General features: G+C 45.2%; 1 protein-coding gene across 5 annotated transcripts in view; it reads right to left on the bottom strand.

The window, feature by feature from the left end:
- Positions 1-2,266: 2,266 nt before the first annotated feature.
- The window catches only part of UBR4 (ubiquitin protein ligase E3 component n-recognin 4), a 79,433-nt gene continuing 58,327 nt past the window's right edge, over positions 2,267-23,372 (bottom strand). For all 5 annotated transcript variants that reach the window (XM_040587198.1, XM_040587199.1, XM_040587200.1 and 2 more), the window contains 21 exons: positions 22,630-22,711; positions 21,288-21,461; positions 20,732-20,853; positions 20,124-20,321; positions 19,917-19,997; positions 17,484-17,571; positions 16,952-17,079; positions 16,406-16,513; positions 16,079-16,198; positions 15,159-15,349; positions 14,636-14,809; positions 14,001-14,100; positions 13,219-13,437; positions 12,836-12,949; positions 12,390-12,532; positions 11,962-12,087; positions 10,982-11,176; positions 8,513-8,737; positions 4,903-4,993; positions 4,159-4,321; positions 2,267-3,430 (listed from right to left, as the gene is read on the bottom strand). In XM_040587198.1, the coding sequence (XP_040443132.1) occupies positions 3,366-3,430; positions 4,159-4,321; positions 4,903-4,993; positions 8,513-8,737; positions 10,982-11,176; positions 11,962-12,087; positions 12,390-12,532; positions 12,836-12,949; positions 13,219-13,437; positions 14,001-14,100; positions 14,636-14,809; positions 15,159-15,349; positions 16,079-16,198; positions 16,406-16,513; positions 16,952-17,079; positions 17,484-17,571; positions 19,917-19,997; positions 20,124-20,321; positions 20,732-20,853; positions 21,288-21,461; positions 22,630-22,711 (2,907 nt within the window). In that variant the 3' untranslated portion in view covers positions 2,267-3,365. The remainder of the gene's footprint in view (positions 3,431-4,158; positions 4,322-4,902; positions 4,994-8,512; positions 8,738-10,981; positions 11,177-11,961; positions 12,088-12,389; positions 12,533-12,835; positions 12,950-13,218; positions 13,438-14,000; positions 14,101-14,635; positions 14,810-15,158; positions 15,350-16,078; positions 16,199-16,405; positions 16,514-16,951; positions 17,080-17,483; positions 17,572-19,916; positions 19,998-20,123; positions 20,322-20,731; positions 20,854-21,287; positions 21,462-22,629; positions 22,712-23,372) is intronic.

Here is a 23,372-nt window from a genome sequence, read left to right as displayed (position 1 = left end):
GCTTCCAGAAGGGCATTTGCCTGGCTTGAAAAAAGGAATTACGAAGGGAAGAGGCAGCAGGACAAAGGAAACCATCATGAAATACAAGGGCAGCGCTCAAGGGCTTCCCACTTCTAGGAACAAGCCCAGGAGCCAGGCAGATTTGCTGGGGGACCACCTGCCCAACAGGTTTGTGATTGCAGAAGCAGCAAACAACGAACTCAGGCTCACGGAGGTTTTTTCACCCACAGCAGGAGCGAGAGCCCGTCCTGTCCCTGCTGAAGCTGATGCCCAGGGCAGGGCAGGGCACCTTGCTCTTCCTGGGAGGTGTCATTCCCAAGACCAGTTCATACCCCATCACCAGTCTGACCCAGCGTCAGAGCCATCATGAGGATGTCAGAGCATCTCGGGGAAGCTCTTGCCCATGAAGTCAGCTTCAAAGCAAACACAGAAGTCACACTGGCCCTCAGCCGTCACAAAGGATTTTTTTTCCCCCTCGGAAAATGTCTTTTGCAAATAAACTATTTTTTTTGGAGAAGGGTGTTGTTCAGCTAGTGGTCTGGTTCATCAGTTTGAGTCACTTTACCCGTTTTGAGGCATTTGCCTTCAGTTTTGCTCCTCTTCCTTAATTCTAATTTCAGTAATGCACTCCCCCCGAAAGTCTTTGCCGACTTCCCCAGCCCATGGGGGATTTTGCAGCCTGGAGCGCGTTGCCTTTGTGCAGTACTGAGAATGTTTGAGCCGCTGTGTGTGGCCTGCGTCAGCTGAAACTTTCCAAAACACTTTTCTTTTGTTCTTGTCCCTCTCTAGGTCTTCTGGGGTTGTTATTGTTAAGTCTTTAGTCCCTCCCAAGCTATTCTGCTCTGCAGAAGCGCTATCATGCTGTCTGCACCTTCTTTTCAAATCGAGCTTCCCTGTAATTCACAGCCCTCTTGTCCTCTGGGCAGGGAGGCACTCGATACGCCGCCTTTATTTTCCAAAATCCAGCTCTGGGCCTTTGCAAAACCATCTAGAATAGCTCCAAGGAGTTTATTGCAACTGGACTTATACTGGTGAGGACACAGGACACCTCCCTTTAAGATCCTACTTCCTTGCAGCTCTAAGAACATCGCTGAACACATTCTGCTCCTGGTAAGTGTTAAGGCTCTGCTGACCCAACTGCACGGGGTAGAAAAAGAATTATTTTGCTGGTATAAACTTTACCAGTTCCTGCAACAGCAGAAACTGTTTTCACGGAAGACCTGTGCCAGCATAAATGGAGCTATACCAGGATCTGCATCAGCAAAAACTGGCGCTACGCTGAAGTTACCTTGTTAGGTAAGCTGAAGAAAGGTACTGCGCAAGGTATTTGTAACATCTTTCGCACCAGTGAGGCAACAGCTGTGAAGCAAAAGCTGAGGGACTGCCTGGCACGCTGAGGCTGCGGCTGCAGGAGGGGAAAAGTCCTATTTTTCTATGGAAAGAGAATGAGTAAGTCAACAAGGCAGCCCGGTATTCCTCCCCAGCCTTCCAAACCACATCAATAGCTCCTGTCCAGAGTCGAACCAGTCAAATCTTACACAAATGACAAAGTCAAAATGTGGTGAGGGTTCAGTTTTGCACCTCTGCATGGCAAGAACCTTTAAAACCCGTCATAAAAACCTGGTTTCTTGTTACCTGTTCACTGCTGCTTTCAGGAATCACACTGATCTGAGACTTCATTTAGTCAAAAAGGGGGTTTAGTGTTGTTCAAGCTACTGTACACCGCTCCTGGCAAGCAAAGCTTGTGCATCGACCCACAGCTATATTGCAGCTGCTTATTGGGAGAGAAGCCTGTTAGGTTTGACTTTACAGTGCTTTCAAAACTAGGTGTTTTTTTCTCTTTTATGTGGTTAAAAGGCAGGTGAAGTGTAATATCACTGCACTAAAGAAGAACAAACTCCACGCACTAGCCTCGCTCCCATGCCTTCACAAGGCACGACAGTTTACCTGACTGACAAAGTAACCCACCGACATGTCCTCGAGTCCCTTGCAAGACACTAACCCAAACCTCTCAAGGTGGCTTAGCTATTCAGCACTCCTCCCCAGAAGCAAATCTGACTGCCAGGAATGACATAAGCACCTGTGGAGGTGAGAAGAAAAACACTGCGCCTTCACCCATTTGCTAATTGCCAAATCATAACGTGTGCTTAACACTAACAAAAGGCATCAAATAGGTTGCCGAGTTATTCAGCCTCTAAAATAATTATTATTTATGGGATGGGACTGTGTTAGGATTGCGGAAATTCAAGTTCAAACAGAGACAAGAAAGACAGGGAAAGCTTTATTAGATTCCAGCTTAACCACGTGTCAGCTGGGTTACAGGACAGCAGAACTGGTGGTAAAGGTAAGTTACCAGCATGCACAACTGGGTGAGAAAAGGCAAGGCTGTATTCAAAGCAGGTACTTGGCTTCAGGTCAGGGCATGCACACCAAAATGCAAGCTATCAAAAGAGCAAGTGGCCGGCTCCAGAAGTGTGCAGCATCTATTTTCCATGCAGTTTGCTGAAGCTGAAAATTTTACCAGAGAGAGAAAGTAAGTTCGATGGGAGCAGCGTCCCTCCAGGAGGCAAGGTCGCCATCAGTACTACGTGACCGGAGGCAACAACACGCGCGCTTGCTTTGAACACAGCCTTGGTGAGAGTCAAGTCCGGAAAGACGCCGTGATATGCAACATGCCTTGCAGAGGGGTAACACGAAGTGCCAGGGGAGAGGACTGCGGCGGGGACAGCCGCCCTCACCCAGGTGAAGGGGGGGGTGGAAGGAAACGCTGTCCTGGCAGTCCACGAGTCTCTAAAGCTCACGTCCCACAAAGGGAAACCTGCTCTGCATGTACAGTCAGTAAAGACAGTGTCAGTCTGCTTCCTTGCTCGCTACGAGCCTTTTGTTTCCTGTGTCTCCTTGTTCAGACTACGGGCTGGAAAGAGCAGCAGCTCTGAGCCCTGAGAGAAGGAGCTCTGAAAGAAAAGATGAGAAAGAACTTGGCATTTAAGCTACTTCATGGTTAAAGTACTAGTCAAACCCATCTTACCCATTTGTTCGATTTATTTAACTTCAAAGAGGTGCACACTAAAGCATTAAGATTTACTGGTTTGGATTCCTCTCTGTACAAGTTCTTTCAATCACCTTGAATACACAAGGCTTTACAGATAGAAGCACTGAAATACAAGATAAAACAAATCTAAATTCCAAATCACTCCAAGAAGAAAAATTGTAGAAAATGAAAAAAAAAAAAAAAAGCCCAAACAAAACAAAACCAAAAAACTGCAGCACTCCTCAGGGAAGGAACAGACTGCACAAGGAGGAACACAAAGGGATGGAAGGCAAGCTAGTGTAGTCTCTGCCCAACGCTTCTCTGTGCTGGCGGCTCAGGGGATGGAGTTCAACAGATCCTTGAGGAAGCTGTCGGGATCATTGATTTCTGATAAGAGTCCTTTAAACAAAAGAAGACAATAAAGAATAATTAGATCCACAAAGCGATTTCTCCTGCCCACAGCAGGGATTTGAGCTAGGGCATGTGGAAGTTAATAATGACAGCTGCAATGTTATTTTAAGTATGGACAAGACAAAGATAAACCCTTATTGGGTGCACAGGCAGAAGGGACCAAAGTGCGTACGTGAAATACATATGGCATTTGCTCTGGTGCAACAGAGCTCCTATAGGGATCCTGGTAGCTCCATACGTTGGGACAGCGAGAGCCTGGCCTGGGGCACAACTAACTTCTGCCAGAAGTAACAGCAGCATCTTTGCACCTTTATTTTCAGCATCTCCCGACTCCTGGGGATACCAAAACCCCTACGGCAGGAACTCTCGCTGCACTGAGGTGCTGCCTCTAGCGCACCATCACAGCTGTTTATCAGCCTTCAAACCACATATACCCCAAATCACCTTCAAGCTGTGATGGAAGCACGTATGTTTAGCAGAGCAGGGGGAGGACCTGCAGGATCAGGTGAGAGAAATTTTCCTGTCTGGGGATGCTCAAGCGTGTCTCCCAACTGTTTTTGAAATAGTTTAGGCAATAGCTGGAGTGCCAAGGTCTCCTCCTCTCACTGCCTGGTACAAACAAGCTGCTGCAGCAGTGTCAGGAATGCTGCTGTCTCAAGTAAGCGGCAGTCACGAGTTGCATAAGACAGCCTATAAAAGGGAAAGTGCACACTTACCAGCCACATCCAAAAACTCGGAAAACGTTTCAACTGGCATGAACTCCTCCTGGAAGGTTTTCAGGGCCTTGTCTGCAGCTTCGTGTATTGGCATGTCATTGTGTCGTATGAATTCAGCTAGAGAGTAGGACCAGCCTCCCTCTGTGTTACTGGTAGGCACCTTCTACAAGAGGGGAAAACAGGACCAAATCAAATCGAAAAATAACTATTTGGAGGAAGAACTGCAAACCCTGAGGCCTTCTCCCATGGCTTTTGGACTTGCATCCCCTCCCTCTCGTAAACAAGCCACACAGGAAAAGTTACCCCGTATGTGGCTTTATAATCTTTTTGTACAGAACGCAAACAAGGTCGCGGGCATTTTCTCATCCTAATTATTTAACCCACTTTGGAAGCCTCAAGTTTCTTTCTGGTGGATGCCCCAACCCCCTTCCTTACCCAGCTGTCTCCCTGGTGCAGCTCTGAACATCCTTGCTTTAGCGAACAGCAAACAGAAAAAATAAGCAAATACATAATACGGGAGGAGTGCTGCAAGCTGGAAAAGTCTCTCAATTCTTCAGATACCAAATCGCAAGGGGTATAATAAGCACAGGCAGCCTCTTGCGGCCTTTCTGTTCAGACAAGGTGAAGTTTTATGTTTACAAGGATCTTGGAAAAAGGGGCTTCAGACTCTGCCTTTTATTTCAAATGCATACAGTTGCTCCGGTTAGAAAGCTGGTATAGATGAACTTCAATGTTTTTTCTTACCTTGAACATGTTGTAAATGAGATCTACTAGGGCCCAGAAGAGAAGACCAGAGCGGTACGTTGCATATTCCTTCACTGTCTTATCTGCCAGTCTAGGAAGATAATGAATTCAATCTTTGAGTTAATCACTTTACTACGCTTCGGTAACCGATTTGATGAATAGCATGAAAGCTGAAACGGCCCAAAAGCCTATCGATAATCCGCACGGGGAATGGCTCGGAGTAAGCTTTGCTGTGTGCTCTTGGATGCAAAACAAACATTGGGCACCCGCGATTTCTCTGCAACAATTCCTGTGGCTAGGAAGGCACTTCCCCAGCTGCGCCTCGTGTAACCAAAGCAGGTTTGCCAGCAAAACCTTATTCTGCTGGAAGAAAACGACCACAGAGGGAAGGGTACCGCTAAGACTATATAGGAAGTCAACAGCAAAGTTGGAAAAAACAACCCACGGCCCCATTTGTGTGCTCGCTGCTTGGAGTACAGCAGATTCCTGAAGAAATAACTAAACCCAGGTTTCAGACACAGCCCGTACCAATGACTGAGAACATATTTTTGCTTCTGACAAATGCACGCCTGAAAGACTCTGAGGGAAATATCTTGTCCTTGAAGAAACGGAGGAATTTCGATTTAATATTTTCTTGGTTATTCTATCGCCATGCAAGGACTTCTTTTGGAAATTCAGCATCTGGCTGAAGGAATGCTGTAAAAGGTGTAGAGCTGTCCTGGGCTAACAGCTCCCAAAGTTTACAGGATTAATCACAAACAGGTTCTGGCAAGGCGGAACCTCCTGCCAGCAACTCTAATGGGTTTGGAATTTTCTTGCATTCGTTTCTGAGGTGCATCTGCCTCCATCACATGCCACTTCCTGCTCGCCACTTAAAAGCTTTGGGAAAAAAAAAAAAAAAAAAAAAAAGCACCCTTTTTTATGCATCTAGAACTAGCTCAGCTGCCACTGACACACATCAGCAAGACAAAAGTGTACGTATCGTCTGACCGTGGGCCCAGCTGAAATCTGCCACAAGTTGGGGTGGGTTGTTTTTTTTTTTGGGAAACGAACATTTTGCTGCTCAAATTCTAAAAGGTTACATTTATGTGTCTGCCCTTAAAACAGACAGCTTGGTAGGTGGCAGCCTGCTTGGGCAGCTCAGCTTAATTATTTAAAGGAAAACCAATTAGTAAAGGTGACTAAATTTCCATGGGAAGAACAGCAACTTAGAGCGAGGCTAATTCTAGACTCCCAAATACTGCAAGACAGAGCTTCTTTTTATGTGAATGGTTTTGATCTAATTGGAGTCTGCTCCTTTAATTGAAAACTAAAAGGCCCTTGTGGGTTAAGTCTGGTAGCTACCTTCTGGAACAGCTACTTCACATAATAGCTGCCGCGTTTTCATTAATGTAAGCTGGTTCATGCTCATCGGCTATACATGGACTGCCAGCCCAAAGTTAGACATTAACACTTCGGGAGCCTTGCTTCTCTCATGAATATTTTATAAAGGTCGCAGTCAGGAGCAAAGGGAAAAAAAAAAAATCAAAAGGATATCTTCCTCCCAAACTCCAGATGAAAGCTACACTGAAAAGTGTCTATAGGATTTTTCTAGCCAGAATTCTTGGTTCAGTAATAGCGAGCAGGTAATTGGTCACTTCATTCAGTTCCTTGGAATTTGTAAATTACGCTTATAAAAAATAAGAACAAACCCAGAACTCCTATCAGTTCTGGTAATTTCATCTTTGGCTTTAAACAGAAAGTGTTCCAAGAACACAGAAGGAGCTGAGCACCTCTCACTTTGGCCTTGCAGACAAACTGCGATAGCTGTAGCTCCTGGCAGAGACAGAAGATATTTTTGGCTAGATTCTCCTCACATCTGTCTTATACCAACTAATCCAGCCGAGCAGCTGGATAAAACACCTAACCACGGGCACTATTTGTTGCCTTCACTTAAGTACGAGGGAATGTAGACTATTGCCTGCATCTTCATTCGTAAGATTTACAAGCCCTCTGCAGGATCACGAGTTGATCCTCAGCTGCTTTTAGATGCACTGCTGGATCCCATAGCCACTTCTCTCCATCTCCGCTGGTAAAGGCAGCAGCGAGTCCCTGCATCTCTCCAACCTTCTGTCCCCACCAGCCCGACGTGCTTGGAATGGTGGTGCTCCCACATAACGCCCTTGTACTGCACCTAATGTGGAATGCTAATTTTAATCTTTTGTATGCAGTGACATTACTCTGAGGTTACAGACACTGGCTTCCTAAGCCGACAAATTCAAGGTGCTGGCACTTATCTGCAGGGCATTTCACTGTCCATCGCCCTCATTCCTGGTTTTCCTCGGGAATAAACAAGCACGGACCTCGGAAATAAGAATTGCTGTATTTCTATTTCTGAGAGGTATTACCAGGGGAAGGTTTTGTGCTCTCTTAGTCTGCAGGGATTAAAGCAAGCCCTTGAATAAACCTTGACACAATTCCTGAGAACTATTTCTTGAGTGTTTTCCCCTGAAATTCCAGAGATTGAATGGTCTAGCTGGAAGTTCCTTGCTATGTCTATTCCAATATGCTTTTCTTACAGACATGCTTAGAGATAAGTTGGGAAAGAAACAGGTTCATCTACTGAGGGCTTTAAAAAAAAAAAATAAAATCACCAAACATCCCCAGCAAAGCCACACAGGGGCTTTGCTTTCCCAGTCTTTTTGGCAGACCACGTGAAAAGCTGCACACCCTCGTGCCTGAGAAAACAGACCTCCATGACAATATCTCCCGTAACCGTTAAACCCCCTTTCCCAGAACTCAGGCAGGGTGGTGGAAACAGGAGACACGAACACCGAACAGGCTGAGCTTGAACAGCAGAAACCAGCACAGAAATCAATACAGGAGCCCCTTTAAGGGCTCTTTCACTTTTGATGGCTCTAATAGCATTGATGCATGCTGTGTTGTGTGTTACTACAATGTAATGACTTTATCAAACACATAATTAATGTCATCAGAGTAAGAATGCCCTTTAAGGCGACTTAGAATAATAATGAATTTCTTCCTCATTATGACAGCTATTTAAAATCATCTTTTCAAAAACTGGAATTCCTCTTCCTTCTCTGGAAATATGTGCTTTTGTCAGGCAGGCACAGCCACTTATTCTTGTACTTCAAGTGCTTGACAGCTGCTATTGATATTTTTCTTTTTTAAAAGCAATGGCATTTGATTTCTATTTCTATATTTCTATTTAAGGAAGCTGGTGCACTGATCAAAAGAGCACAGAAACAGCTTCTTTAGTAAGGCAAGCAGAGAGCATGCTGCAGCTCTGGAACAGCACACAACAGAAGTTACCACGCTGCTTCACTTGAGATGGGGGGGGAGATACAAACATCTTACCATTTTGCTACTTTTAGCTATACTCCTAGGAAAAGCATCATGTCCGGTCATCATCTGATTGAGCCACTCCAAAAAAAATCCAGAATTGAATGCTCCTGCTCATACCTCTGCAACGCTGAGTATGGAGCTACTCAGAAGGGTTAATATCTGCTACTCTAAAATATGTTAGCTCCCCACAAGCTGCCCAGTGCCTCTGGCTACATGACAGTAACATGAGTAAGGTGGCAGCTGGAGCCCCAGGGTGGTGGCTAACCTGCTGGCTCCCCCTGGGGACACCACTCGCGCATGGGAGGTGACGAGGAGCCTCTTGAGGATCTCCACTCGCATGGCTTTCCACTTCTCGGGGGGCGAGATGTGCAGTGCCAACACTGTGTAATAATGGGGCCCGTCCACCTCGTAGGCACTCTCCACCCACTTCTCTCTGGGGTGCTCCATGAAGCTCTGGAGGTTTTTCTCCTCCCTCGAAGTTGCTCGAGTTCTGAAACACAAGAAAAACTTCAGCAGCTGCTCTAGCTCTCACATGTTAATTTGCTACTTCATAAAACCACAGAGCAGAGCGGTTTGGGTGGGAAGGGACCGCACAGAGCACCCGGCTGCAGCCCCTGCCGTGGGCAGGGACCCCTCCCCCCAGCCCCGGCTGCTCCCAGCCCCATCCAGCCTGGCCTTGGGCACTGCCAGGGCTGGGGCACCCACAGCTGCTCTGGGCAGCCTGTGCCGGCACCTCGCCGCCCTCACCGGGAGCAGTTTCTTCCCGAGATCCAACCTCAGTCTCCCCTCTTTCAGCTTAAAGCCATTGCCCTTTTTCCTCTTGCTACGGGCCCTTGGAAAAAGTCCCCACTTCCCAGCAGCTCTGAGGTACTGCATTCGTGCAGCCCCTACACAGGGAGAAGCAGTGCTAGCTTGGCACGGTCAGGTTTTTCCCCAAATTCATCCACTGGTTGAGTATTTGCTCCCAGTGAAGCACACGTGGCTAGCAAACTCACTCCTCCTTGGAGCTGCGTATGGTACCAGAGAGGTTTCCAAGGCAGTTGGCATTGCCCCAGTAGAAGACAATACTACTGTAGAGCTATTTTTTTTTTTTTAAAAAGATATAAAAGAGGGTCAGGCCAGCCAGTTCACGTGTTCAGCTTGTCCCATCTCCCATCTGACACCATGCACATGACTGCAGCTCCTACAGCCAGACCTTAGAATCAATTTATATTATTCATCTACTGCAAAAGCAATCACTGAGAAGATACAGGCCAATTTCAAAACCAGAAACAGTGTATTTACTGTAAGCTTATATATATATATATATATATATATATAATTTTTTTCCTTTCCCCCCAGCTCCAGTCTCTTCAGGACTGCTGACAGCCCAGAGCTGACCGTTAAAGCAGACTTTGCGAAGAGGCATCACGCTTTATCACAGTCTATTGCTCTACTTCATCAGGAAGAAGCTGCCAGCCAGGCAGGTCCCTCAATTTCCAAGTTAGATATACTCCCCCTATCAGGAAGGTATAAAGCAGCATCCTAGCAGATAAAGCTGTGTCTGGCATCAAGTGTTGTGTGACTTTTTCATTTGTTACATGATGCAGCTGGTAGTCAACTAGTAGCTCTCTATTTTCTCCATTTAATATCGACATGTCTTTAGAAAAAAAAATAGTGTCTGGAAACTACATAATGCATTTTTATACAACAGCCGCACAGCGGGTTCTGGGCTCTCTGGTGCCAGTAAGCAGACTAACGAGATGAATAGTTTCATTTATTTGTTTCCCAAGGGACTCAGAAAACAATAGCACAGGGATCTGGAGATAGATATTAAAAACAATAGCCAAATTGTATTAAGAGCCAAAACGTTGATTAGTTCCAGGCAGGAAAGTGAGAGATTTCATTGCACTCCATTTGGAGTGACCTTGGTTGAAGAGGCTTATATTTTAACATTTATACCCTCATCTAATTAGTATTACTTTTTAGTATCTCACTACACGAATAAAAGGCATATGGGCATTACATTTTCGCATGGGGTACTGCATTATCAGAATCACCTCGTGCATTCCAAAGCATTTAGGTGCCTATAGATTTGTATATTTAGACATAGAGTCAAGCCAAAGCATGCCCTTATCTTATTATGCTCTGAATAAATAAGATCTTACTGAAAAACTTCAGCAGAAGTGTTCCTATGCTGCTGTTTATTGGTAAAAAAAATAAAATAATAATACAAAACCCTTAAAAATGTCAGGAAAATCTGATTGACCTGGACAATAAAGAAGAATTCCAGCACTCCAAAACTGGAAACAAAACCGATTGTGTTATTTTAATATCGGATAAAATGACACTGCGTTTAAGTTTTCAACTAACAACAATTACTTCATCCTAGTGTCTCTCTTCTGTCTGCTCCAGAGAAAATTAAGCTGGCAGTGTTTCTTTAATCTAATAACCCTGCTGCTCACTCCAGAGGTAATAATTACATCCAGAATGGAAAGAGAAGCTAATTCTCAATTGCTTTTATTCAGTAGTTTCTCTGTTATCCTGCATGTTCAGGCAGCAACGCTTCACTCCAAACCATGTAAACCTCTAACAGTCTGCTTAAGATGTGTAATTTAGTTCCCCCTATAACTTTGGTGTGATTTCCCATCTTTCTTGCCACTCAGATGTAACAAAGCCCGGATTGCAACCATTGCAGACCTTTCTGAGACTAAGGGCAGAAGGCAGAGGTTACGGCTAAGAGAAAGGTACTGACGTGTTGAGGACGTAGAGCACCGTGTGGATTATGTACGGAATGAGGTGTATGTTGCTCTCCCTTCCTCCTCCTCCAGTATCTATGCTGAATGATTGCTCCATCGCAAAACGGAGAAACAGCAGTTTAATGTCATGGACATTGAGCTGGTAGGTGGGTTCCCGCTGCCCGGTGCACTCCTGGAGGTATGTGTTGTGTCTGTAAAACAGCAGTGTTACTTATTATTTATTAAAAACTCTTTAAAAACTTTTAAAGTTTCTTCCACCACACCGTAGCTCAGAATTTGAGCAAGCATTTCATAGAAAAGCTTTAAAGAATGAACAGGATACGAAACTGCAGTCACTGCTGCCTTTGGTTAACCTCCCCAAGGGGAGGCTCTCGGCTTACTCTGGCAAATCCAATTCCATCTGCAGACACATAAACACTCATCGATACTATTTTCCCATGTCAAGGGCTTGGAATACAGCTCCCTGGCTAAAATGCATTGAAGATGTTATCACTCCCGGTTTGTAACGTGACTACAGACACAGCACAAGGTGGACCAGAATACTGGTAACAGGATGAGCCATCTCCACCTGCTCTAGGTAAGGGGTCAGGCTACTCTATCTAACTCACTACCATCCAACAGAGGTTTGGAAATTACACAGGGGAATCCGTTCCTGTCAGCCAGCTTTAATTTAGTAAAGCAGGGGGACACTGGCTTGCAAATAAATCAACGTTATTACTACACAGCTGCATCTTCAGGAGTAACTGGGGGCGAAGGAGGTAATGAATTTATTTATTTACATCAAGCCAAGAAGCAGACACCTACACTTTTGTAGGCGATGTACTCTTGATGGTAAAACGTGAAATGGCTCAGGTTTCTAAGATTTAGCTACCATCACCTTTGATTCCACTGTTTGAAACTAGCACGCCTCTGCAGTAATGTACTGACTCACCTACCCAGATGCAAAACAGCTTGAGAAGTAACAACTTCTACTCACCGTGCTAAGCAAGTAGCAAAAGCAGACTCTGGCACATGAGGTCCCCAGACCGGCAGGAGCCCGTTACACTTTGTGTTGGCGTTTTGTAGGGCTGCGCTCTCCCATTCTTCACGTCCGCGAGCAAGTCTGCGTCGAGAAAGCAAGCCACACCCAGGCAAGTTAGAAGCCTGCAAGTTTTTGTCTAAGAGGCCATCAGAAAATTGACAATTCCACAGCTTCTTTAAATGGTGGACTTTGCTTTTCCATGTCCAGGCCTGACCTCTATTTGCATGTTACAACAGAACACAACAGATCTGGCTGTTTCCAGGCTGCAAAGTGATCAACTCGTAAGCAAACCCATCCTGAGCTACAAGGCCAAGTGCCACGTTCACAAACTGCCTTGGAAAACGCCACCGACCACCACTACCCAGCCTGTGACCAGACCTTACCTTACAGCCGCAAGGTGACAATCGTAGTGGACGATGTTGAAGTGAGAGACTGTGCTGTATCCCTGCTGTTTGCGGGGCTTGTTCTCAAACTCCTCTAGCGCAACGCGTTTGGTGAACGTATAAATACCTAGGACTTTCGTCGGCTGCAACGACACAATGGCTGCGTTAAAGACCATTCACTTCTGCAACCGTTCATGCTTCGTACTATTTTGACACTGCACTGGGTTTCATCTCTCCCAGTCCTCACCTCAAACCTACACCGTTCAAATCCTTTTCCAGCTTTCACTGGAAACACGCTTCCACTTCCCAACCACCTCTGGAATCTCAAGAACCAAACCTGAGATTTCCCCGATCTCCCAGAGCCATCGCACCAAGCGGTGTGCAGCCGGGTACTGCCGAGCCCCCCTCAGCGGGTGAGAGGGCTCTGCAAACGGATCTCAACCTACCTGAAACTTGTATCCTTCCCGGCAGATGCAGCAAGTCAGGCCTGGTTCTTCTATAAGTTCCTCCATTTGTTTAAGCAGCGCAGTCTTGGTCACAACCTGACCCTTCTCATTCGTCTGCAAGAGAGAACAGCTCAAGCAGGTTACAAAAGACAACGATGAAGACCAGCATCCCCACCAATGCAACAGGAATGCCCAACCCATTTCCCAGCCTGCTATTGGCAACCGTATTTACTCTCCCAGCAGCACCAGGCAAACCGTGGGCCTGAGCTCTGCAATATTTGTCAATAAATCACTGTACACAATTCCTTGTGTGGCAGTTTTAGCCAGACAGAAATAGACGACCATTAGATCACTAGTCTGCCGTCAGTGCAAACAGACATTACCGTCATCCCCAGAGTGCCCAACGCCTTCTGTCTCATTGCCATGGCCATACGCTTCTTCTCTGCACGTGTCTCCTTCCGGGCAGCGTCGATCTTCTTATTCACCTCTGGATGTTCCCTTAGTGCCTCCAGAAGATTCTCCGCTAATGTCCCAATCCCTTCGTCACTAGACACCTGCTCCAGTTTGTGCAGGTTGGTAATTGAGTCTGTACCTATTAGCACCTAACAGGGATTGAAACACACCACTTTCTTCAGAAGCAGGGTATGCGTGACAGTAAGTAACAGTTCCCTCTAATCCCACCCGTGACAGCTGAGCAGAAGTACTGATCTGCAACAATTTTTGCCAAGTGTCTTATTTCCTCCTTTGATGCTCCTACATTAGGAACTCTGGACCGTAGAACTGCATCCAAGACTGGGGCAATTCGCCTCTACACTGGCCATTAATAACAGGTCGTAGGTGGATGTTGGATAAAGAGCATCCTTAAAACAATAATCAGGCCCCGAGAAGCCTATCAATACTATATAGTTTACAGCCCTAAATTACCTTCTCTTCACACTGGTGCATGAACCTCACGCCACATAGAATGACAAGATACTGAAGTCAAAATCTCTGCCCTCCAGCCTTTTCCAGACTAGCAGATGATACCTGAAGCTGGTGCCTCTCTCCCAGTCCAACAAAAAACAGTGTAGAATCCACTACTATAGAAACAGCTTCTTAGGTACAGGCACAAAAAGCAGCGTCACAAGCCAGCCGTGTCCCGCCTGGCTTTCAGGACAGTCCTTACCTGTGTAGCAGGGTGCTGTGTGGCAAGTCCACGGAGCAGGCGCAGGATAAAAGGAAGCGCAGGTCGAGATAAGAATTTCTTCCATATGTCTGCATCCAAACTGCACAGAAAACAAGAGGCAGCAGCTGAAGGGCAGTCACCCGTTCTGAAAAGGCACTTGGCGGTCAGCCAGCAGCACAGCTTGCAGAGCCCAGGCTGCAGGCAAGACAAGCACCCTTCCTCCTGTGTCCCTCCTCCGTTAATTAACAAAGTGACATTCACACTCCCACTTCCATGTTGCACACGCTAATAGCCATAGTGTCAGCTCTTAGCCTTGGGATTTGTTTTATGTTGATGAGCTGGCCATCAACAGCAAAAGCTCTGTTGCAGTGCAATAGGTAAGGAACAGGCAGGAAACACAGGCATCGTGATACGAATAAATCTGCTTGGGTGGTTATCAAACGGCAAAATTACAGGCTTTTTAGCCCATCTCTATAGTAGCACTGTCTCACCAGTCCCTCTGCATCACAGCTGTACCAAGCTGTACAATGCTTCGGAGTGTGGACTTGTTAACGGTTTTCTGGGAAGATTGTTATGGTGACAAAACGAGAGAAGGATGTTCAGGATTATCACATACATGAAGTAGTGATTCTTACTTCTTTGCACTGGGAATGTGCTTTTTCATGTAGTCAAGGGCATTCTGCGTAATTCCCTTCTGAAGGATGAGGTCTTTCAGCTGATGGCCGTTGCTGTTGTTCTTTATTCCCGCTGCTATTTTACAGAAGCAGTCCAGGAAAACTTTATCATCTCCGCTGTGCTCCTCATCATACCTGAACGAAGAGAAGAAATGGTAACTTGGAGGCTCTCCAGAAATCTCTGCCTGCAGTTCTCATTACATTACTGCTGAATGCACACACATGCTTCAGCTCAGAGACTCAGAAAAGCTACTCAGGCCCTCGTCACCTCAGAATATGCTCTGAAGATCTATTTCTTGAGCTACACGCTCATATATTTCTTTAAAAAAATGGCTCAGAAGTGAAACAGGAAATTAAGCTTATGCAACCAGGGATCTCTGAAGCTTTGCATTTCACTGAAGTAAGCATCAATGAGAAAAATAAAGGTAGAGACTTGTACGTACAACTAATTTCATGTGCGTTTAGTTGAAATATGACAACATACTTATCAAAGTTACAGTACGGCTTAAATCGATCAACGAGAATCTGCATTTTCTCCATCTCCCCGAAGGACAGGTAAGGGATGATGCGTAATAGGCCTTGCAAGACGCTGAGATTGGAACGGACAAAAGTGCTGTTAATCTGATCAAGCAACATTACCAGCTGATCTTTGTCACCGGTTAGGAGGAGGTTACCCTGCAAAGGAAGAAGACCTCGATTCATGTTCAGGAAAAAAAATCTACAACCTTCTAGAAATCCCTCACTCTAGTAGTTGGTAGAATACTCCAGCCTCGAAGGATTAGAGCTCTAGAGCCTGCTAAAGATAGCCTGATGAAGCACAAAATCCAGCCTCATTCCCAAACATCTTGTGGAATGGCTGTATCAATCCCTCTAGCTGACACCTGACTTCTTCCACCTACTGTTGAAGCACTTTCCAGTCAAAATGGTCTAATAAATCCAACCCAAAGGACGCCAGATTCCTATACACCAACAGATGAGCAAGAAACTCTTCTCATTCTCAGCCTAGCTGACATATAGTTTTTATCCTCATTAAGTTGGAAAATCAATCATGTTTTCAACACGTAGGAAGACACTCAAAAAAACAAGGCAGAGCTGTCTCTTCTTGTCTCTCACTGGCCTGTGGCCCAAAGCAGCAAGGAAGGGATCCAAGCAGTGCCTAATAACCCCCACCCCCGACCGTGCAAGAATCATTCTAAAGAAGACTTTCTGTGCTTTTGGTTCAGGGCACTCCTCTTGCCCTACCTCCAAGGCCTGCTAAGACATGCCAGCAAGCGTAACAAGGGTTAGACTCCCATTCAGCACTCCTCTACAGCTTCTGAAGCTCAGCATCACTGGAACAAGGTATTTGCAAGCCTTGAATCCCAGTTAACATTTCCATTCACGCACCGAGTCCCAGGCACTCACCTTGTCCTCACTCAAAGGTTCTGCATTGGATTCATCCAGTATGATCTCCATGATACTAAGCACTTGTTCCGCCACGGCTGCTCCTCCGCTGTCCTTACTTTCCTGCTCAGCCACCAGAGCCTGGAGAAGACAGCAGCAGTCATTGCAAGGCCAACAGTAACTGGTTTAACTGACCCACACGCTTCCACTCAGAACAGTTAAGGAATGCCTAAAAGACAATTTGCAGTGCCAGTCCAGCAATATTCCAGATCTCTTGTAGCTGTTGTAAGGCAGCATGACAGTCAAGAGGTAGCTTAAATTCATGGGAGTCCACGGAAAACACCTTACCAAGTTAAGAGTTCCCAGCATGACATTCAAAGTGTTCATCTCTGGCTTGACCAGCTGCTGACGATTTATTTTCACCTTCACGCAGTAACTGAACAGTTTTAACAGTACCTACAAAATACGGAGAATGTACATTACCTTCAAAATGGAGTAGGAGGATTTTGCTGAAACCAGAAGCACCCGATAATACAGCTAGTTTCCAGGCTCCTGGGGTAAAGTACAATCCAGAATGTTACACCAATATTAACCTTAGGACAGCTTTGGCTTTCACGTAAGGCCAAGGCAGAAAAGATTCACTCTAGCAAGAGAGGATTTAGTCTTACCAACTCTTCAGCTTCTGCACGCTTCGAAGTCTTTGTAAAGAATTGTTAACCAGGAGGAATGGGAGAGGGAAAGAAGGAAGTTCTCAGGTTTTCACTAATTAGCGAATTGAAAACTCTGCTCCAACACTTAAACTGCAACACAAGGCAGGCAACTAAACTTCACTAACATTTGTGGCATCTTCCATCACATAACTCCTGACCCCAAAGAACAGAAGTTGAGACTCACAGTTAAGAGGTGCCGGCCTTGTTTGAAGTCCTTGATTCCAGTCAGTCTGTTGAGCATGCACTCCAAGCCTCCACACTGGGCCATGACACCTGCCATCTTATAAACTTCTTCCTCATCCTCCTCTTCATCTGCAGGACAGACAGAGATCGTGAAGAGAGGAAGCAGCCACAATATGGCAAGCTTTTGCAGCCCATGGGATAAAACAGTGAAGCAAAAATGGAGAGTACAGTAAGACACATTCACCAGCAGTTCAAGTAACTTCAACTGTATCAAATTTGAAAAGAATTATGAGCAGGAATATGAAGAAGGTCCAGGCAGAATGGTCCCTGTGCTATGCAAGCGTTCACGTTTAAAGTATAGATTTAAAGGGTCATTAAAAGCCTCCTCCACTCTAGGTGAAGCAGGTAAACGTGGCAAAAGCAACGTCAATCAACCTGAAGCTCACTGCTGTAAGGATAATCGTGTCATTGCTCTCTGCAGTGAACCTCAGATTTCAAATCTAATCCCAGCTTTCAGGAGACAAACGCATTACCAGTAGTGGAGTCGAGAGACTCGATGAATTCCTCAGTTGCATCTCCTAGTAACCCTCGCATGCGGTAAATGATTCTCATCGGCTCCCCCTGCAAGAGAGGAGAGCGTTATATTAACTGTATCTCTGTGGACGCTTGTATACAAGCCCAGCTCTCATTACAGCGTGTAACGGACACTCCAGCCTCAGTTCTCCTTCACGCTGCTTTGACTGTGGATGGCAACACGGAGAAATCTTTCACTCCCTCGTTCTCCCTGTACGGAGATGAATTAAAAACAACAGTAAAGCCACCACCTGCAAAAACATCAGTAACTCATCTATTGCTCTGCCCAGCTTTTCCTGGCATTGTCAACTAGATCAACAGGCTGGTAATAAACAGTTTCTTCCTCCTTACATCTGCTTCAACAGTTTCCTTTAGCACCAGTGAAAGACATAGCCAAGCAAAACGTGTTCATTTCTAGAGAAATGCCCGCTTTCCACAGCATCCCTTCCCTCCAAGGGTATTGCACAGCATACCTGGGAAATACAGGGATCAAGCACAGCCCAGTAAATGAAGGAGAGGCTAATTGGATGAGTGCTTTCAAACTGATAAAATCTGCAGCGATGGAAAATGGAAGAGGAGGAGTAAAAGGCAATTTAATAAGCTTTCAGTAAGACAGTATATTACTAAAATGATGCGGCCAAACCCACTGAAGCATGAGCTGTGCTTTTACCTTGGGAAAGGGCTAGTTTTCCACATGCATTTCCAGCTGGAAATACTGACAGCGTATCACTAAACTTTCCATTTTAATCCATAGGTCTGAATAAAAAGCAGAAAAGAAAAATCCCAGATTTGGGAGCAGGAGACCTTGCAAGAGAAAACCTGTCAGAGAGCGCACTAAGCCTAATGTGGAATAAGCAGTGCTTAATGTCACAGCAAATACATAAGCACAGGGAAAGCCCCGGGGGGAAGATCTGCTCAAAGGCCACACTAGCGACCAGCAATTAACACCACAGGGGCCCTGGTAAAATGGCAGATGAACAAAAAAAGCCAGTGAGAGACAAGGGAAACAAAAAGGGGCCTGAGGTTGCGTTCTTGTGCGCCTGTCTATTTCCTAGGGAACGTGAGCCGCAGCTCCAGAAGCGCTTTGCGGAGGTGCACACAAAGGAAGACAGATGAAAGCTGTTCGTCGACAGGAACGCTGAGCAAACTCTGCCTTTCACCACCAGCACTGCATCCTGGGAGAGCCCCACGTCAGCTGCAGCTTGGCATCTCACGGGAACGGCACCTCGCCGCTCCGATCGGGCAAGCAGGCTGAGGCAGCACGCGTGATGCTTTCCCTCACTAACTTGGTTAAGAGTTGGAATTAGAATTCACAGATTCAGACCAGCACCTCACTTCCCTATCCAAGTTGGTACCTCACTAAAAAATTATCATTGTCACCTAGCTTTGAGCTTGGTTTTGCGGTACAGAAGGCTTTTCTACTGAAATAGAGCTTGATGAGAACCACTCCCCGTAGCACGATACATCGAACACAGGCGTTTTGTTTGAATTCTTCCCCACAAGCATAGCAAACAAATGCTTTCAGGAAATCGAGGTTTCAGTCAAAGGTGACTGCAACCCAAGAGTAAATGAGGAATGAACAAGCAATGCTGTGCAAATCAGTGTTCTTTTATAATCTCAAGTGCTACCAGCAGTGCCTCTGAAGAATGTATTTGCGATGGGCAAGATTTAGTCTGATGGATTCCTTCTCGGTGGGGGTTTATTTTAGTGGCTATAAAAAAAGGAAGAGAAGAGCTTGTTCCAGACCACATCCACCTCTGGAACAAACTCACTGTGACATGAGGAACTAGTTCCTTAACACTGTTGCATCTGTTTCTTCATCTGAAACACTGGCAATGCACACTACTAAGAGCAAACTGGGAGGATGAAATCGGTCAAGTTCTTGAGATCCCTACGTGAAAAGCACAAAAGCAGAAGTGCAAAGTAACAGGGAGAAATGTTGGATGCTCCCTGAGTAAATAACCTGGGTTCATCTCCGAAGCACAGACTGATGGAGCAATCTGGTGTCCCTGCCTGTACACACACATTAAACTGTCACATGCAGATGGAGTGTGAAACGCGCTTTGAAAGGCGGTGACACAAAGTTCAGCTATTTCCCTGGAGGAATGGAAGAAAGTTTGTCACCCAAGAAGACAGTTCATGTATCTGATAAGCTACACATATAAGTTCAACACACTCACCTGGGTCAGCATTATGTGTTTTTAAATCACTTGTGTGGCAGAATTGACTAACAGTCTATTCTAGAGCACAAAAAGGTGCTGACCAGTTATACCCAAGAATATACGTCAGAAAAGAAATCCTGACTCGTGTGATTTCCCGCTCCCCCATGTTTTTGTTAGTATCAAGGACAGGAGTGCTTTGTGCTGACTAACAAATACAAAGGTAACACGTACCTCATTGGTGGGACACCACACCTTCTTGTAGACCTCAGCCACAGGTAGATCCAAACTGATTATCTTATTATTCACCAAAAGCTGAAAGTAAGAAAATAAAACGTCAAGAACAAGCTCCCATTGCATCACCAATCCAGCAATCATCTGCCGCCTAGAAATGGCATCCCCACACAGCTGTGCAAGAAATCCACACTTGTCCATTCTCACCTCCATCCCACTGTCATCCTCCAGCAGAGCTACCAGGTCACAGTCCTGACAGATTTTGTTCTTGATGTCCCTCATGAGCGGCCCAATGCCAGGCTCATTACTGCTGTAGGGATTTCCTGGCATTCTGCCCTGTAAGAAGTCTTCCTGCTGGGGATCTTTCTCCAGAGTTACAAAGAACTCTGTCACTTCATTCTCCTCCTAAAGGACAGCAGCAGACAAAACGATTCAGTTTTCCCCTAACCACGCTCCCATTCCTGCATTTTTATGGTAGCAAGTGACAGGACGTCCCTAAACCTTCAGTCCTTTCGTCACTGCTGCATCTGGCCGTATATTGCCACAAGTGGCATTCAGAGGATGTCTAGTATCATTTCGTAAGCAAATTCCTCAGCATGAAACAACACTACTGGTTCTGCTCTTTTGCACAGAGCATGCCACAGCAGGGAATTTAAATAATAAAACCCCAAAGTGTGATACTACTGCAGTTCTACACTTGCTCATATTAAATCATTATTGTAGACACTACTGGGTTTTGTTCCAAAATGCAAGCAACTACATCTGTTTCAGAAATCTAACTTTATAAGCAATGCTACAGCCATCTCTGTACTTACAGGATAGATAATACTACATAGCCTCTCAAAGATGAAGACTGGAGTCCTGTAGTCGTCAAGGCTATAACGTTTTGCAGTCTCTATACACACTGCCATAAATGCTTTGGTTTCAGATTCTGTGCCTGCCAAAAACCAGAAGTATTAAAAAAGAGACAGGAGTCAATTTTTACAGGTTCCATTTTAACTCAGCATACACAATAAATCTTCCTGCAAGAAGCACAAAAAGAAGAGTGCCTTCTTCTTTTGCATATCCACCACTTAAAAGATGAAAGGCTATTTATTGGTACGTTTACTAGGAAATCCCTTTGCGTGGCTGGGCTGCAGTAAAACAATCCCATGAAAAGGAGGAGGTTTAAATTCCTGGAAAATAAGAAACGACTTCAGGAATGTTATTTACCTTTTGTGTGCCAAAAGGAAATATGGGAAGGTCTAAGCCATAAAAAAACCCTCACTGCAGTAGTCTTTTAGAAAGAAGGTCTTTGTGTGGCTGTAACAATCTGCTTTTTCATCTCGACTGACCCAAACTCTGAATTTTACAGAACCAAGGCTGTTTTACCTGTTGTCATATCCTCCAGCATCTCCAGCAGCATGTCCTGGGTTTCATCAATCAGCTTCGTTCTTTGTACCACCAACTTCCTCAAACACAGGTAACCATTCAGGACTGTACCCACCAGGCGGCTTTTGAAGTGTCGTTTGATGGACTCCACCTCCACGAAGGAAGAGAGGAGACCTATAAAGCAATGAGATATTCAGGAACTGGATGGGAGAGTCCGGTTTGTTAGCTCTGAGTTTCATGTGGCGAGCAAAGAGGCCACGCTATCATAAAAGCAGCACGACGAAATGGTTTGTTACAACTCCGGTTGTCAGTCTGTGGTTTAACGCTCGCTTTTATGAACTGAATGGTTGGAGGCAAAAACCCTGGCCCGAGAGAGCTGCTCTGTAAATTATACCACACGGGACCGTGGTGAGGGAATGCGGAAAGAGCATAACGACCTTTCTAAGTGCCTGATATCAAATTCTGCACTTTTGGACATTTTTCTACTGTAAGATATTACAAAAGCAGGTGACTGCTCTCCTTCGAATAGTTAAGCTAGCTCTGATGATGTGACAGGCAAGCGTGGTACATGACTTATCAGTTACCTCATTATCAAATTGGTCATTCCTATAATAAAGTAAAAAAAAAAATAAAAAAAAAATCAAACACACACTTCGATTCTTTCCCATTTTAAGCTAGCTCTGATGATGTGACAGGCAAGCGTGGTACATGACTTATCAGTTACCTCATTATCAAATTGGTCATTCCTATAATAAAGTAAAAAAAAAAAAAAAAAAAAAAAAAAAACATCAAACACACACTTCGATTCTTTCCCATGACATATTTATCAACATGCTTTTTCTTGCCAGAAGCCAGGCTTTATGAATTAGGCCATTAATTTTTGAAGAACACGGAAGAGGATACAAAAGAGAATGACCTAGTTAATGACGTATTTCCATTTCCAACAAGTTTTGGAAAAAAGCATGCCCTAGAAGGTTCAAAAAAAGAAGAGCTGCCATAGAGTAAATAGGTAGGAAACAACAGGTAGGAATCAGCAGTGTTTACAATGGTCCCACAAATTATACTGTACAATGAATGTAATTAGGAAATGGAGAAGAAAAGTAATATGATGAAGTTTGCTCATGATACATTACCACAGTTCAAGTAACTAAAAATTCAAACTGATCACAAAAAAACATGGAAAAATCCATTTAAGGGTTAAGTGATAAATTGATGGCAAAAATCCAATGCTGAAAATTGCAAAACACTGAACATCTCTCAAATTCTGCTACATGCTGTTCTGGAACAACAACCACCCCATCTCTAATCCTACTACAGGACTTGCATTGATGCTGCTAAATACCTGTGAGACTCTTCAAGGCATATCCCTGCTGCAAATCAGTGCTGAGCGTTGCTTCCTCCAAGGCAAGTAAACGAGCTATTTCCTGAAAATAATTAATAAGGCTATAAGGACAAGAAACTGCAATATTGACCAGCTGGGGAGGGTCTAACACAGGGTGCAAAGGAATACAGCAAAGACACAGAGCCAGCCACAGAGAAACCAGAGCTGCAACGCAGCAGTGGGGAGGGAAGGAAGAGAGGAGAGAAAAACTACCCCAAACATCCTCCTCGTTTTCTCCCTCTACCTACCTATTACCACTGCTTTGCTCTAGTGGCCCTCCACAATGGACTCCAGGAGGGTGTCATCTGCCTCTCTGGAGGGCACCAGGGATCACCACAGAAAACTCCTAAGACCTAACACTCTGAAGACTGCAACTTAAATGTGAGTCTTCTTCACCAGGCTGTAATTCACACTCAAGGGATGGTAGCACACCTAATCCTCCCTTGTCATTAAGGGCTTTCGGAGTCCAGTCTGGCAGCTAACACAGCTTTCAACTTGGGCCTTGGTGCCAAGGCAGCGTGGCAATATTTATAGCCTTTAGCATTAGCTGCCCCCAGAGCAGTTAATTAACGTGTACCAGGCAGTTTGCACTGGGGAATGCTACAGCTGGGGCTAAAACCGCTGTAGCTCTTCCAGTTCAGAGATGACAGCGCCAGAGTGTGACCTTAATCAACCTGGCGAGTGTCAGCAACAGGGCACCGAAC

This window comes from Falco naumanni, chromosome 3, assembly GCF_017639655.2.
Source record: "Falco naumanni isolate bFalNau1 chromosome 3, bFalNau1.pat, whole genome shotgun sequence".
Lineage (NCBI taxonomy): Eukaryota > Metazoa > Chordata > Aves > Falconiformes > Falconidae > Falco > Falco naumanni.
The sequence above is the reverse complement of the archived record's forward strand: the minus strand, read 5'-3'. Positions and strand labels throughout refer to the sequence as shown.